Here is a 16,698-nt window from a genome sequence, read left to right on the forward strand (position 1 = left end):
ACAAAATCAGTTGCCCAAAGTCTCAAATTTGTTATATCATTGTCAATAATGATGTTGGAACTCCTATGGATATACATTTTCAACCGTAGTGACATTTGGAAGAATAGTATTTGCCTACTGTCTAGGAAAGAGATTTGCAGTTTGGAAAATTTTGCAACATGGAAAGTCTCTGGAAGTATGCTCTTAGACTTAGAATGTTATATGGAATTGATTTTCTTCCCTCATTTCTCTTGCTGGGCAGTTGCCTGGCTACAGGCTTCTGAGGTCATGTTTCTTCTATACCTTAGAGAGTGTATTACAAATCATATTACAGTTTGCTTGTCTTTTTTCAAAATTGTTACTTCAATGTCTTGACTAGCATGAAATTCACAATTTCTTTGGCTTTGCAGATTCGTTGTGTCAATTTACAGGGTAATTGATTCATTTAGTGAGTATATACTATATACCAGATAATGTGTTAGATAGTGGGGTATGAAGAAATATAAATCACTTTATAAGAGAGTTGTGGTTGTCGGAAGTGACGCCATTGTCTCACAGAGATCCATCAAGGAGGTCAGTCCAGTGTGTGGATGTTTTCAGTGTATCCTTTCTCTGATCACCTTGTCCTCTTGCTCTACTCTCTTCACCAAATTACTCCTAAGAGAGACTTTTTTTTCTTTCAAGTTTCTATTTAAATTCCAGTTAGTTGACATACAGTGTAATGTTAGTTTCCATTGTAGTATTTAGTGATTCCTCACTTACATGCAATACTCAGTGCTCCTCACAGAGCCCTCCCTAATCCCCATCACCCATTTAAACTCCCTCTCCCCATCCCCTCTCCTCTGGTAACCATCAGTTTGTTCTCTACAGTTAAGAGTCTGTTTCTTGGTTTACCTCTCTCTAAAGAGATTTTCTTATGACCTTCTTTCTTGCTTCTTTACCCAACTCTATTTAATTGCTTTTCTGAATCCAGCTCCTTCTCCAAACCAAGAAATCTTCTTTATCATTTGCCTTGGACCAAGAATGCTTCCATTCCTTTCATTGACCATGCAGTGATTTCCTTATGGGCCTTTCTGTTTATTTCTTGGGAAACCCAGGTTTAGACCACTAGTTTATTCTCAAGTGGATCTGTAACTCTTTCTTGTGGCAGTTGTGTGGCCTACTCACAGGAATGCTATTTGGCTAGCCTTCTCTCCTCTTGGATCATGTTCAGACTTAAGGAATATTGGCTTTAGAATCCTACTTCTGGGCATTTCTTACTGATCTTACATCACTCTAATTTTGTCTTATGCCAATTTTACATCCAGACAAGATCCATTCTCTCCTTCGCCACCCCTTTCTACCTTCCCATCACTGCCTCATCCCCCAACTTCTGAACATCTTCTGGACATTTTCTCACCAGCCTAATAGTGCAAGGTCTTCTAGGAGCAAAGTCATGTTACTCTTTCCAGAAGCTCAGAACAGGCTAAATGAAAGACTAGAGTTTGTTAGAAACCCAAGAGGGTAAGACTTAAAAACACACATGGGAAGATTTTCTCTTTTTCTGTTAAAAAAGGGACTTTTTCCTTTGGCTTGTCACTCTTAGGAGACAGTGACAGTGAATGAGGTGAAGTCCCAGGGCAGAAATGCACACACAAGTTGTTGTAGATGTTCTCCTGGTGTTTGTGTCATTGAACTGGTACCTACTTCACCCATTCTCTGGACACACATTTGAGACATAAAGAAAAACTCAGACCAGGAGAGTGTGTCTTTTGCTCTGGATTGAGTCTGAAAATGCTTTTCATAAAGTCCTCAGCTTTATCTAATGGATAGCATCTACACACAAAATATCAGGATGTACGTGAGAGCATTTCTTCTTGACCTTCTAGTCAGACTGATCTTTGATCAGTCAGGATCTTTGACAGGATAACCTAGCTGTCCTATAAGTGATACAGAAATGTCACTATTCAGCGGGGTCATAGGCTGATGGATCTTGAAGTCTTGGGCCACCTATCTGAAAAAAAGAAATGAATGTTTAAAGACAAAGCCTCTAATATTTTAGATGGTCAGTTCAGCAAACCAAGAGGAGCCTATGTTCTCTACCTTCTGGAGCAAAGACTATTTCCTTGGTGAACAAGGTTGTTTTGTCCTGCTGATTCTTTCTAGCACATGAGGAATTTCTCCCCATGGCCTGGTAGCCTCCAGCGTCTCCTCAAATGTTGAAGTTTATGTATGATAAGCTCAGGGCTGAGAAGGTTGGAAGGGTTCCACAGCACCTCAACCCTAGGAAACAATGATTAAACAACTATCCTTCTCTCAGGGTTGTCTGTAAATTGATGAGGAGGCAAATCTTTTCATTTCAGACATTTCTATACCAGTGTTTTTCTTTGAAGAGGATCTTTTCAGAAGCTATATATTACTTTAATAATTTCACTGTAACAAATAATTTAGTATTTGACATTTAGTATAATTACATGTGAGGCTTTGGATTAAGAAAAAATTACATTAAAAATGATCATCTTTGGGATGCCTGGGTGGCTCAGTTGTTTGGACGACTGCCTTCAGCTCAGGTCATGATCCTGGAGTCCCGGGATCGAGTCCCGCATGGGGCTCCCAGCTCCACGGGGAGACTGCTTCTCCCTCTGACCTTCTCCTTGCTCATGCTCTCTCTCACTGCCTCTCTCTCAATAAATAAATAAAAATCTTTAAAAAATTACCATCTTTGTTATCTTTCCATATCCACATTTTACTTATCATTGGGTACATGAAAGCACAAATTGGTCCAACACAATTACTATAGGAAAGGGCAAAACTATAACCCTAAGAGGAGCATGGTCAATGAGTGGTCCTCTACAAGTTAAACAAGGGTATGTTAGGTATCATATTTAAGGACAAACTTTATACAGTTTTAAAATTCTGAGCCTCCAAAAGTGTTTCATGTATTATAATACAACATTTAATATGGTGAGATTAAACAGTAACCAAGAATTTGGATAGACCCTTACTGTTCCCTTGTTAGAGGCTAGTCATTTGTACTATGTAAGGTTACATGTGTTTGGAAATTATTAGTGGATTTATGTGTGGTTGATCCTCTTTTCTTTTCCTTTTCCTCTAGGTTTGGAAATATCCTGGGATGGAGACAGTTTTGTTGAAGTCATGGCTGCCCCCCATCTCAAGGGCAAGCTCTGTGGTCTTTGTGGCAACTATAATGGACATAAGCGTGATGATTTAATTGGTGGAGATGGAAACTTCAAGTTTGATGTGGATGACTTTGCTGAATCCTGGAGAGTAGAGTCCAATGAGTTCTGCAACAGACCTCAGAGAAAACCAGTGCCTGAACTGTGTCAAGGGACAGTGAAGGTAAAGCTCCGAGCTCATCGAGAATGCCAGAAACTCAAATCCTGGGAGTTTCAGACCTGCCACTCAACTGTGGACTATGCCACTTTCTACCGGTAGGTACAGTGCTTTGGGGGATGGGTTTTGGTTAGAGACCAAGGACTGACTCAACCTTGAAACAGAGTGTATGAAATTTCTTGGCATACAAAACAAAGGCACCCAGGGCACATGGTAAACACTTCTTCTTTCTTGTGTTGGAGACAGATCTTATCTTGACTCAGTCCCACATTATATACCAAATTAAGAAACTGCAGGGAGTATTTCAGAGTTATCTCCTAGAGGTCATTCTGGTTTTTTGTGTCTGCAGGCTCACTGGGAAGCTAGTGATTTTTCTAGGTGTTGGCTTGACTCTAAGGTTGAGGAGTGCTTCCCAACTTCTGTCTGCACAGCAGTGGTACAGGACTGAAGAGCAGAGGTGGGAATCACAGATAACTCTGGCTGCCTCTGGGCGTTTGAGTAAGCTCGGTTATTTGAAGCCTGAGGAAGAGTTCAGGTCTAGCCCCAAACCAATCTGCAGGTAGAAAACAAGGCAGTGAAATGAGAATCCCTTGGGTCTTGGCCAACTCTCAGACTTTGCATCCAAAGTCAGAGGAGAGTAGAAAAAAGGCTCAAAGATGGAAGTAGGAAAGTCTCTCATTGAGAAAATGGATTCCATAATTTTTTCTTCCATGCTGCAAGGTTGCATTTGTGAGTTGATGAGTCTGGCCTGGCTGTACTTCCATTTATTACACAATTCCATGGGTTCAAGAGCTATGACTGTCTATAACTTTAACCACTACGGGTGTGGGAGGAAACATGAGACGACACAGCCCAAAAGGCCTTGTTGAAGTGATTTGCCTGTGCCTCTTAAAATGAGAAAGCTCCTGTGGTCTGAAGCCACAGAGAAGTTATTTTTACTCTTTAATTGCCACCAGTTTATTTCCCCTAGTCCTCGTTAAATGTGATCTTTTTTATTTGATCTTTGGACATAAAAGATAAAATTCTATAAAGGCAGCTCAAAGTGGAGTGGAAAAAGGACTGTCCCTGTCATCACGCGCCCCTGAACATGGCTGCATCTGCCAAACCATTTGGCTCCAGCTCCTACGTTTAGCTCTTTCAAGCCATTTTCCTGTTATAAATTTGAATTCTCTGGGTTCCCTTCTTCCTCCTTCCTGTACCACCCCCCAGATCGACCCCACCCTTGTCTACTGAAATTGAAGGATCTTAATGTAAGACTTGGGAGTGAGTTAAACAGCTGGACAAACAAACCAGGCTTCATTTGGAATCTAAATACCCATCACTTGAAGGTCTGAGGCAGAGCAGTAGAGCATAGCAATTAAGAGCTTTGTGGTCTTCCAGGGCTAAAAACCCAGCCCAGCTTTACAACCTGGAACAATTATTTAAGCTCTCTAAACCTCAGTTTGCTTATCTGTGAAGTGGGGATAATAAAAGAAGCCACCTTAGAGAGTTGTAATTCAAATTTAGTGAGATTATGAATGTCAGTGTATGTGCCCAGCCCAGTGCCTATACATAGCAAGAGCTCTGTGATTAATTGATGGCTGCTGTAGTTTCTTCTGTTAATTAAATTAAATGGTGAACAAGTATAAAGACTTGTTTGGAAGCTCCTCTGCCCCATTTGCGGGTTTGAATTGGACCCTTCTCTGTCTAACATAGATGGGAAAGGCTGTGCTTTTCCCAGGGCCCCAACGTCTACACCTTTGATTTTTATCCCATTTTGAAGGAGTATGTTGAAAACAGGAACTGGAGAGCAGGCCTGCAGAGATTAGTCCCTTTTTGCAAATTTCTGTTCTTTTCCCTGTGGCGATTTATTTCCTCTCATGATCCCTGGACTGCGAACAGGAATCTGATGAGCACCTTGGCAGAAGTCGTGAGAAATGACATAGACACGAACAGAGAGAGGCGGAATGGTGAGGTGGACACGCAGATGCTTGCCTTCCGCCCTTGGAAGTTGCTGCTGCCACCACAGCAGCCCAATGGGGCTGCTTATTTGCATTAGGGGCTTGATGTGCGGAGTCTGGGGTGTTTAGGAGAATGCTTCCGGGATCTCTGTGATGAGGACTGGCGCACTGGTTGTGGTGGCAGGTGAGCTCACGTTTGCTGTGCGTGGGCTGGTGGCAGAGCACCCTTCCGTGGCCAGTCACCCCTTCCCAGAAGAGGCAGGGGAGCTCAGGAGAGTGGAGCTGGGCAGTCCTGCCTGTCACACAGCCTGCTGATGATCTCATGCCCCAACCAAGAGTGTGTCTTTTGTGCCTTTTCAAGTGAAGCTGGCCAGTGTTAGGGAGATCTTGGGTTTCTTCCTTTCTTTCAAGCATCCATGTGGGAGGTAAAAGAAAATGAACAAGGTCAACATAGGAAGGTAATTTTGTTCCCAGGGGATCTCCTGGGAGGACCAAATCTTAGATAGGCTTTAAGAAGCAATGGACAAAGAATGTGTTGGGTGATAGCAAGTTGGACCTAATCTCCGCTCTGCCACTCTCCAGCTGTGTGGCCCTGGTGGCAGCTGAGGTTCAGATTCTTCACCTGTGGAATGGGTATGACAGTAACTGCCTAGTGGGGTAGCTCCCCCAGGGACTGAGGTCAACGGACAGTGCCATGTTGTACATGGGAGACGACCAGTGCTGGCTCAGTGGCTCTTGTCCTATGTCCCTTCCTTTCCCCAGAGAATCTCGTCCTCAGCTCAGCCACTTGTCTTTCTGATTGGCGATCACTTCCCCTGCTCATATCATGAAGAATCGATTAGATAGATTCTCACTGATAAATCCATGGAACAATTTAAAAATGAGCTGTTTCTCATTGGTGACACTGAGTGAGATAGTAGAAGACAAGACTCCATTTTGATCCTTTTAAAAACGTGTGTTTTGTCTCATAAGAGTAATATATATGTTCGTTGTATGACAAATATTAAAGTGAATAAAGAAGAAAATAGAAATCATGTGATATTTCACCCATGTAAATTTTTGCCCATAAATTTTATGTTATTGGTGGAATTTCTAAGATGAATCTGAAAACATAGACATGACTGTAGCTGTGACCTTATTTATGAATCAAGGATTTGCCTTGATATTGTGAAAAGTCATACACATAAATTGTGTATGAATTTGATTCCTTGCATTTTCCCTTCACTCTCTAAAGAAATATGAGTATTTCCTATAAGGACAAAGAATAAGATCACATGTCTACAAAGGCAGCCTTCCAAGCATCACTGTGTTTGTGACATGGAGAAGGGAGAGAACAAAGTAGATAATTTCTCTGAGGAAATGTTACTCATCTGATAAATTCCACAGGGCAAATTCTATTATAAATATGAGATAGCTATTCTTATAAAGTGAAAATCATAATTCTCATTTCTCTGAATAAGAGTTTACTTTTGAGATGTCTAGGATTTAAAACTCTTATGTTGGTCTTTTGTCTAGTCCAACATTTTAAATAGTAAACTGTCTATTGTCTAAAAACTTCAAAAACTTTGCAGATGAATAAGAAAAGCAGGATTTTTGTTGTCTCTTTTGGGAAACTTTTTTGGTTTTTCTGATTTTCTTCACAAATCAGTTCTACCCATCATGGCCTCATTTGGCATAAAAATGTAATGTTTAATTAAATACTAATTTAATCTTTGTGATCAGCATAATTTGGTTTAGTTCAGTAATTGAATATGTTTAGGTGCAAGATAATTTAATTATGAATCACATAAAAATTTTAGCTGGCTGCGTTAATAATGTATCTTAAGTCCTAGAGTTGCTAATTGTCTTTAAATTAGATAATTTCCTTTAATAATGTTTTACATTCTCCTTTACTGGTATGTTACAGAGAAATCCCTAGTAGCTTGGGGGGAGGTAGTGTACTGTGGAAAAATTGATATGAATTCATTTGAATTCTGTTTGGATTCATGCACAGGTTCCCCCAAGGGAAATATGTCGCGTATGTTGACACCTCTCTTCTCATGTCTCATGTTCACCTTACTTTCCGGGCCTCATGTTGCCCTCTCTATTCGTGTTTCCGATGCCAGCCGAGGCATCCAGGAGGAATAGGCAGACTCCCTCCGCCCAATGCACCCCATAGGTTCCCTCAAAATCCTTGGCAACCAGCATCAAATCTGCTCCCCACTTGCTGTCTTGGGCCACACTGATGAGAAGCTTCAGGTAGCCCTGGGCAGGGAGAAGCCAGGAGGCGGGCTGGGCTGTGTGGGTCAAACTGGGGAAAGAGAAGACCTCATCGCTGCGTATGAAACATCAGCAGTGGGCTTTCTCCCTCATGCAGACCCAAAGCCCAGACAGAATATTTACAACAAAGTGTAACCTGACGGCACAGCAGGGCTCTGAAGTCAGGGCAGGCCCACTTTTCAGAGAAGTCAGGGAAAACGGCTGTGAACTGCAGCAAAGCCCAGGCACGTACAGACCATAGTCGTCTCAGGACCGTTTTCCTCTCTCTGCTCTCCTTAATGGGGTATAATTCACCAGAGCAAAAATTCTGTTCACTTGTTCAGTTTGGGAAAGTGTCTGGGGAGTCCCAGTCTAGGAAATGTTCTTTTTTTTCCATGCTGTGGTTTGTACAGCTGTAAGGAATTGAAGGATTGCCAGAGGATTCGCAGATGTGTCCTTCCTGCAGAGGTACCGGGAGGTAGGAGGTGGGAATAGCACAGGAGAACGCTGGAACCTCTATCGCACCATGGTGCTGGATATACTGGCGTCCGGGGACTGACCGTGGCTTCCTTCCAGGAGAAGATCACAGACTTTGGGGATGACCCACTTTGTGTTTTCCTATGAAGGAAACTAATCATTTATTATAAAACAAGAGAAGAGATCAGGCAAGAAGTTCAGGCTCCGTGTGTCTGTTTGTGTGTGAAAAAGTCATATAAAACTAACTGCAATTCTATAATTAAAATCAGCCCAATCTTCCCTTGCTTCAGAGAAAAACATGCTGGGAACCTTTCTGTTTGCTTCTTTTAATAACTTGTCTCAAATCACCATTAGAACTAGGACCCAAAATCAAATGAGATATTCATTTTAAAGTGTGACATTGTAGGCCTTTCTTTTTATTTTTCTTTGGGCATGCTAAGCTTTTCGGAGGATTAGACCCTCTGAATCTGTCAATAAGGTATGCTGACAGCAGGTGGCAGTAGACACCTCAGTTAGACCACCTACCAGCCATCACCCCTTACAAGTCCACCCTTAAAGTTTAAACCGTTTTCCTTACTCGTTAGTGTGCGCTCTCTCTCTCTCTCTCTCTCTCTCTCTAACTTCTGCCCTACGCTCCTTCCACTGTATTTAATATACAATGCACATTCCTGCCTCTGGGTCCATGCCATTCCCTTCCTGGATGCCCTCATTTTCTACACTGATTTAAGCTGAAAGTACTGCTGAAGTCTCATCCCAGGCCACTATAAGTGTTCTTTCTTTGGTTTCTTAGATGTGCTGGTTGTGTTTATCATGATTTAACATGCACTCTCTTGCACTGCCATCAGCTCTCCAGCATTGAGTTTTAGGTTCACTGGGGAATGAGAGATGTCTTTTCTACCCTTTTGTGTTTCACCCAGCATCACCCTGGGAAGTCACCCTGGAAGGAAATGTTTCTCAGCTCCCTTGCTAGCCTCTCTTCCATTTTTATCCTCTCTGGTCTATGATTTCTACTTCCCTTAATTCCAAGTCCATTTTAGGTCTTTATTTCCACACTCAGTTACGCACTTATAGTCAGAGTGTGCTTGTTTCTCTGTGCTGTCAGGGAATAGATGGGTCAGGGCAGACAGGGCTTCTGGTCCACCTTGCATGCTCCAGCAACTGTCAGCCCTTCTTACTGGGTGAACCCATTGCTGTGACTGGCTCTGGAGCTCACCACTACCTCTGCCTACTCACAACTCATTGAAAGCCACTTGGAGGGGTGCCTGGGTGGCTCAGTCAGTTTAGCGTCTGCCTGCAGCTCAGGTCATGATTCCAGGCTCCTGGGATCAAGCCCCACGTTGGGCTCTTTGTTTAGTGGGGAGACTGCTTCCCCTTCTCCCCACTCATGCCTCTTTCGCTATCTCTGTCTCTCTCTAATAAATAAAATAAAATAAAATCTTAAAAAAAAAAAAAAAGAAAGCCACTTGGACCTCCCAGCTCCTCTTTAATCTCTCAGCCAGGATTTAGCCTCACCATCTTCTTAATGCAGTGTCTTGATCCATAGACATTTCTGTGTTCACCTCTCTCAGTTGGTCTTAGGACTTTGAATTAGCCTTCTCTTATGAAAGCACAACAACTGACCTCCAATGGGGTGATCTTGCTGTGGCCAGCTGACCCTGTGCCCTGGTACCCCTCAGTCTTCTCCCTGAGGAGTCAAGCCCCTTCTGCCTTATTGCTGGACCTGAGCCTTCTGACAGCTTGGAACCTAAGCCTTGTTGTGGTTTTCCTTCCACCTTACATCTGTTCTTTTCCAGGTCAGCCACAGGTAGATTCTTTCCTGTTTGCTCATCAATAAAACCCAAAATAAAGATTTTCAATGGCCTTCAAAGTGCCTAGATTTCAGTTCAAAAAGGCCCTTCCTAGTTAGTCCAGTTTTCTTGGGACCAACGGGGGGGAAAACAAAAACAAAACAAAACAAAACAAAAAAAAACGTGAGCACACTTAGAAAGGTCCAGAGTTGCTTGGGACATCAGTGTATCCAAGTCTAAAGTCATCTCATGTTTAAATTTTCATATCGAAAAGAGAAACAGTATCCTTTAAAGAAGAAGTAAAGAAAAATAGTACCTATCTTAGCAGGTAGGTTGCTCGCTGAGGAGACTTTGGGCCAACTGTACAGCTGGCCAACTATGAAGGTGGAGGGAGCACAGTCCGTAATAGACAATCCTCGCCTTAGACCCCCACCAGTTTGCAGGTATTCCCCCAAATCACCTTCAGGGTCAGTAATTTGCTAGAAGAAATAACAGAACTCACCAAATGCTGTTATAATCACAGTTATAGTTTGTTACAGGGAAAGGTTATAGATTAAGATCAGAAGAGACATAGGGCTGAGTCTAGGAGACTCTCATCCAAGCATGAGCCTCTGCTGTCATTTCCTGTGAAGTCATGCACTGGCATTAATGCCTCTTGGCCTCCATGCTGCAACATTCACTCTTCACAGTGAGTTTCCAATCAGGAAAGTTCATGTGAAACTTTGGCGTCCAAGGATTTTACTGGGCCTACCACCTGTTACCCGCATGGCTGACTTCTGCTCTCCAGCTCCTCCCAGAGCTCAGGCTGGTGCCTCTAGTATCCAGTTCCTCTGGAAGCTGGGACTTTTGTCATGCGTCCCAAAGCCTCCATCATAAATCACATTGTTAGAGTGACATTGTATCCAAAGCCCCAGGCAAAAAGCAACACTGCCGCCAAGCAAGACCTTCCAGGGGCCTAGAGATCACGGCCCTGGGATCCAAAGTCCAGAGCCAGACTTTGGGCAAGGTGAATTCTTCACTGCACAACCCGTCTGACTCAAGGTTAAATCTAATTTCAGTTTGCTTTTAATTTTAGCTTTGAGTTTATTTTCAGCATAAACTTCCTGGAATCCTGCAGTGTTTCTCCTCAGAAGATTACATTCTGGGATGCAATTAAATGAGGCTTTTGAACACATTTGAATGAGTGTCATTGTCACAGGTAAAACACTAATTATTTTGTAGCACCTCTCTTGGCTGCTTAGGGGATGTCTTGATTACCTCTCAGTAAGCAGGAGGCATTCTGCTAGAGCTTCCTTATAGTTTCATTGTTTTTTTTTGTTTTGTTTTTGTTTTTGTTTTTAAAGATTTTATTTATTCATTTGACAGACAGAGATCACAAGTAGGCAGAGAAGCAGGCAGAGACAGAGGAGGAAGCAGGCTCCCTGCTGAGCAGAGAGCCCTATGTGGGTCTCAATCCCAGGGCCCTGGGATCATGACCTGAGCCAAAAGCAGAGGCTTTAACCCACTGAGCCACTCAGGTGCCTCATAGTTTCATTGTTTATGAGTGTAAGGCTTCCTCCATCCATGAGAGCAAGGCTGGTGTGGGTAGGGTTTTCTTTATTTCCTTGTTGAGCTAAGTGGGGCACTGAGAGATGAGGGGACTCCTTGGGGTCTGCGCATGGAGCCCGAGCAGCCAGCCTGACTGGACACCCGGTCTGTGTCTGCTCTCAGAGTCTCTCGCTGTCCATTCAGCTTTTTCAATATCCTGCTCTGCCATGATGTTTGGAAGACGATTTCATCAGTTATTTAATTTCTTCCTTTTACAACTTTCAGCAGAGTACCTGCTGTGCGTCAGATACTGTTACAGGTTGGTGATTCAGGACTGAACAAGAGAGACCAAAGCTTTTCCCTCAGAGGACCCAGAGACTAGTGTGGGCAGACAACTATAAATAAGAAACAAGGTCACCGCCAACGTGACAGGAGGGATGGAGGAGATAGGGCGGGCTGGGGGAGGCCAGCGTTGAATTAGGTCACAGGAAGAAGCTGCACGAGGAGCTCTCCTTTGCGTAGATTCCATGGCAAGTGGGAAGGACTGGTGAGGAGCCCAGGCAGGGCAGGGGGAAGGGCACAGGCCCCGATGCCAGGAAGATTGTGGCCATTGTGAAGAACAGGAAGGAGGCTGCCATGACTCACACTTTTTAGAAAGTGATGAGAGTTTGTACCTCTTAATCCCCTTCCGCTATCCCACCTTTCCCCCAAGCTTCTCCCCTTCTGCAACCACCAGTTTGTTTTCTGTATCTGTAAGTCTGTCTCTGTTTCATTTTGTTGGTTGGTTGGTTTTGATTTTTAGATTCCACATATAAGCGAAACTATATGATATTTGTCTTTCTCTGACTTGTTTTGCTTTGCATAATGCCTTCTAGGTCCAACCATGTTGTCACAAGTGGCAAGATCTCACTCTTTTTTAGGGCTGATTGATATTCCATTGCATATCTATATAGATAGATAGACAGATGGACAGATAGATGGTGTATCTTCCTTATCTATTCATCTATCGATGGATACTTAGGTTGCTTCTGTATCTTGGGCTCTTGTAAATAGTGCTTCATATATCTTTTTGGATTAGTGTTTTTGTTTTCTTCAGGTAAATATCCCAAAGTGGGATAAATAAATCATGGGAATGAAAAGTACAGCATTAAGTAATATAATCCGTAATATTGCCATAGCTTTGTATGGTGACAGATGGTAACTAGACCCATCATGGTGAACACTTAGCAGTGTCTATAAATGTTGGTACTATGCAGTAGCCTGAAACTAATATAATATTGTATGTTAACTATACTATAATTAAAAATAAATTAAGTAATTAAAAAACCGCACACACTTGTCAGGGGAAGAAAAAAGTGTTGGTTATGCTGCCAACAACCACATGAGCTTGGAAGCTCATCCTTGCCCATTTGAGGCCCAGATGAGGCAACAGCCCTAGCCAGCACCTTGATCACGTCCTTGTGAGATGCTGAGCAGAGTCCTTGTCTGGACTCCTGATCTAGAGAAACTGAGATAGTAAAGGTGTGTTGTTTTAAGCCACTTAATTTGTTGTGTAAGCCAGTAAACTTGTTGCACAGCAATACAGAACTACTATACGTAGAAATCAATTTTGACTCATCTTTGGATACTGTTTCTTAAATACCGACAGAAAGTACAATATGAGCACTTTTTTTTTTTTTATTTTAACCATTTCAGACTTTCCTATTTTATATAGTTTGACGTGACTCCCCAATTCTGGGCTCCCTGTCCCTCCTCTGTGGTCCTATAGCACTCTGTACTTCCCTTATCATTGTATATTTAACAGATGTATTGTAAGTGTCTTTTTAAAAAACCTTATCACTACTAAACCATAAGGTCCTTGAAGCTCCTATGTTTTTGTCATTATTATATACCTAACACCCAAGAAGGAACATGGAGTATAAATGTTTTCTCAAAACATGTCTTCAAAAAATACATGTTGGTTGCCTAAATAGGGAAAAAAAATGAATAAACAAAGACATATTTTTAGAAGAAGATTTTTATATTTATTTGTCAGAAAGAGATAGTGTGCACAAGCAGGGGCAGCGGCAGGCAGAGGAAGAGGGAGAAGCAGGGGGGGCCTCGAACCCAGGACCCCGTGATCATGACTTGAGCTGAAGGCAGGTGCTTAACCAACTGAGCCATCCAGGCATCCCCAAAAGATTTTTCAATAAGTGATGGATAGAGTGGTACAAAATGGGTGTGGCATAGCTGTCAGGCAGACTTTGGAAGCTGCATCAATTTCCAAACTCCTCTACTTCTAACTTGTGTGCTGTTGAGCAAGTTGGTTCACCTGCAGAGGCCCTGGCTGTCCTGTGTGGAAGAGGGTGGCGGGAGCACCTTCCAGATTGCTGTGAGGGTTTGCTAGGAAGCTTGCAAGAGGCACTCCACATGGATATGTACTCCAGGCCTGGGATATGGCAAATGCTCAGTCAGTGGCTGTTTTATCATTAATATTTTTTCATTACTGAACTAGAAGCATGTCTTGTGTGTAGTTTACCTTCAGTATAATCTATTTAACCTGGTTCCAGAACCTGAAAAAGAGTTTCAGTTTTATTTTCCATGGTCATTTCTAGACCCATCTGGAAGAACTTCTTCATATCTTGCATGGAAATGGGTGCTTTTTCTTAAAACAAAGCACACAAAACCAAAAGCTGATTGGGAATTCATTAAAGCACACACAGTGTGCTCTTTACAAATTATTTCACCTGACAGTACTGACCCAGAAGGGAAGTAAAAAAGGGACAATGGATTCTCTTAGATGAGTACTTACACGTGAACCTCGAAAGAAATTGGACTCATCCCCAGTGAGGGTACAGACTGAGAATGGAATGAGTTCATGTTCATGTGTCTTGTTTTGTTCTTCTTAGAACAATACAGAGTGTAGGAGAAGTGTATGCCAAATTCTGACTTTCTTCATACCAAGATTCTTTGCCTTCTTTAAGAGTATCTGAGCATAACTTAACCTTCATTTGGTGATTCAGGGTTATTACTGGGGTATTAGTTGCACTTAGGAGCATCATTCCAAGGAGACCTAGGGTGCGGGTGGGACTCCTAAGCTCTGTTTGAAATTTAGATCTTAGTAACTCATGTCTTCTTTTAGCTTCTCCTTGATCTATTTCCTTCACTTCTTTCTTTTTTGTTTTGATGTAGGAAATAATGTTTGTTAATACTGTTTGCCAACTAGGCATTTAAAGGTTTTGAAAAAAGACCCAAGGCTTATTCCTATGAGAAAAGCACCTTAAGACACAGACTGTATTTATTTTACCCCCTTCTGCCCGTGATTACCAGACAGCTCCGAGAAAGTTTGTGATTCATTTCAACCAAGTGTACAGAACTTCGGGGCGAGGATTTTATTTTTTCAATTAATCACAATTCTGGCTTCATTTTTAATCTTTCTGGTATTCCTCATTTACCATTTCATTTTATTTCATTCTGCCTGGAGTTTTATAAGTGGATTTAAATCCTTTCTGGAACAAGTTGGGAAATAAGTGACAGTGGTCATGGGCAAGGGCTCTAGGACCTCTGAATTTGCAATGTTTTTCATTATGAAATAGAGCAACAGGTTGCTCACGAGGCTGGGTGAGGTTTCCGCTGTAAAGCCCAGATGGAATGACCAAGGAGTCAACTTCTGCTGGCTGCATCACCAGCAAGATATTGTGCCCTTCATGAGGGCAGGCCTGAGCCCTGTTGTTTCAGGTTGTCCTTGGAAAATCAGGATATACAGGATATACAGGGCGCCTGAACTCTGGATCAAGAGAACCTGGAGACAGGTGTTCTCGGGCTTCCATCAGATGGGTTGGAACTTTGATGTGTCATAAGTACATATAGATGGGTTGGAACTTTGATGTGTCGTAAGTACATCCGTGTGGCTCAATGAAGCCATAGGGACAAGTGCAGAATCTTCTGAAATTAGCTGGTGTCCTGGCTGCATCATGGGCTTCTCAAAGTGTCATGGTGGCCCTCATATGTTCTGGGAGCAGCAACTGGGCTTCAGTCCAGAGTGCAGGGCTGTACTGGGTCTGATGGCCCTCCAGGAATCTTTGGCTGTTTCCATCAAGTTGGCAAAGACTAAAATCAATGAAAAATGTGCAAATACACAGTATGAGATAAACTTGTGCATTCAGGAATCCTCCTACATACTGTTCTCTATTTACATGGAAATCTAATATTCAATCTTATTTTTCTTCTGGCCTGGCAAATAAAAGGAGTAGTAGGCTTTCACACACAGGCTTTCGGAGGGGGAAGTGTGTATGTAAATAAATTCAGAAGTGTGTATGTGGTGGGAAAAACAAAAAGACTGAGGGGCAGTTTAGTTAAAGAAGAAAATCATGAATTATTTTTTTATATATCCGCAGTCCTCTTTTCTAGGTTTATATTCAATTATTCATGTCTGGGAATCAATGAAATCAATAAATAATAAATTAAAATAGATACATATTGTCTATTGTAAAAAAACATAGATGATTTTATAGACACTGTTGATTGATTAAATAATTCACTCGGCGCTGTTCAAGGTGCTGGAGATAGGATGGTGAACAAGATAAATGAGTCCTCTGGCTCACAGAGCTTACAGAGTAGGCTAGTGAGTGAGCAAGCCAAGCAAACAGGACTGTAGACAGGGAGAGATACATTTTTGAAAGAAGATGTACAGGGTGCTGTTGGAATCTGCCAGGGGGTGACTTCCTGGAGGAGGTGACTTCCTAAACTGAAATCAAAAACATATGTAGAGTTTCACTGCACTAAAAGAGGAGTGAGGGGTACTAGCCAAAGGAACTTGCATGTTCAAAGCTGTGGAGGCCAGCAAGAGCCTGGCACAGCAGCTAGGAGAAGGCTATTCCATGGTGCGGCATCATAAATGATGAGGGGTGTGGACCATGAGTCAGGAGGCAAAGGCCTCAGTCAAGTCATTACAGTTCATGCCCCAGCACCCATCAGACAATGGAAGGGACACACCATAGTGTCTTTTAGCCATTAACTGGAACAGGTTATTCTGAGCAGTGGTTCAGTAAAGCTGAAGCTTTCACTTATTCATCATTCATTTCTTTATTAGTTTTTATATACCTCTTATATATTGGGTCATTGCTCTCAAACTTTAACAGGTTTCAGAATCATTTCATGGGTCCAGGGCAGGGCCTCATGTGCATTTGTAACAAGTTGCTAGGTAATGCTGGGGGTTGTGGACAACACCTGGGGAACCTCTGCACAGGTGGAGGAATTACAAGAAGAATTGCTTCCAGGGGTTTAGGGACCCTTAAGGGACTCAGTTCTCTGAGATTTTGTCTACTCAACAAACTTTTTTTTTTTAAATTATTGTGTGTGTGTGTGTGTGTGTGTGTGTGTGTGTGTTTATCTTCTACAGTCTATCTCCAAGCGTTAGAGTTGAGAATGCAGAGTGG

At 42.4% G+C, this 16,698-nt stretch overlaps 1 protein-coding gene across 2 annotated transcripts in view; it reads left to right on the top strand.

Moving 5' to 3' along the window:
* BMPER (BMP binding endothelial regulator) overlaps positions 1–16,698 on the top strand; it is a 244,712-nt gene that overhangs the window by 171,335 nt on the left and 56,679 nt on the right. For both annotated transcript variants that reach the window (XM_044246349.1, XM_044246350.1), the window contains exon 13: positions 3,074–3,410. In XM_044246349.1, the coding sequence (XP_044102284.1) occupies positions 3,074–3,410 (337 nt within the window). The remainder of the gene's footprint in view (positions 1–3,073; positions 3,411–16,698) is intronic.

Source organism: Neovison vison, chromosome 4 (genome assembly GCF_020171115.1).
Source record: "Neovison vison isolate M4711 chromosome 4, ASM_NN_V1, whole genome shotgun sequence".
Lineage (NCBI taxonomy): Eukaryota > Metazoa > Chordata > Mammalia > Carnivora > Mustelidae > Neogale > Neogale vison.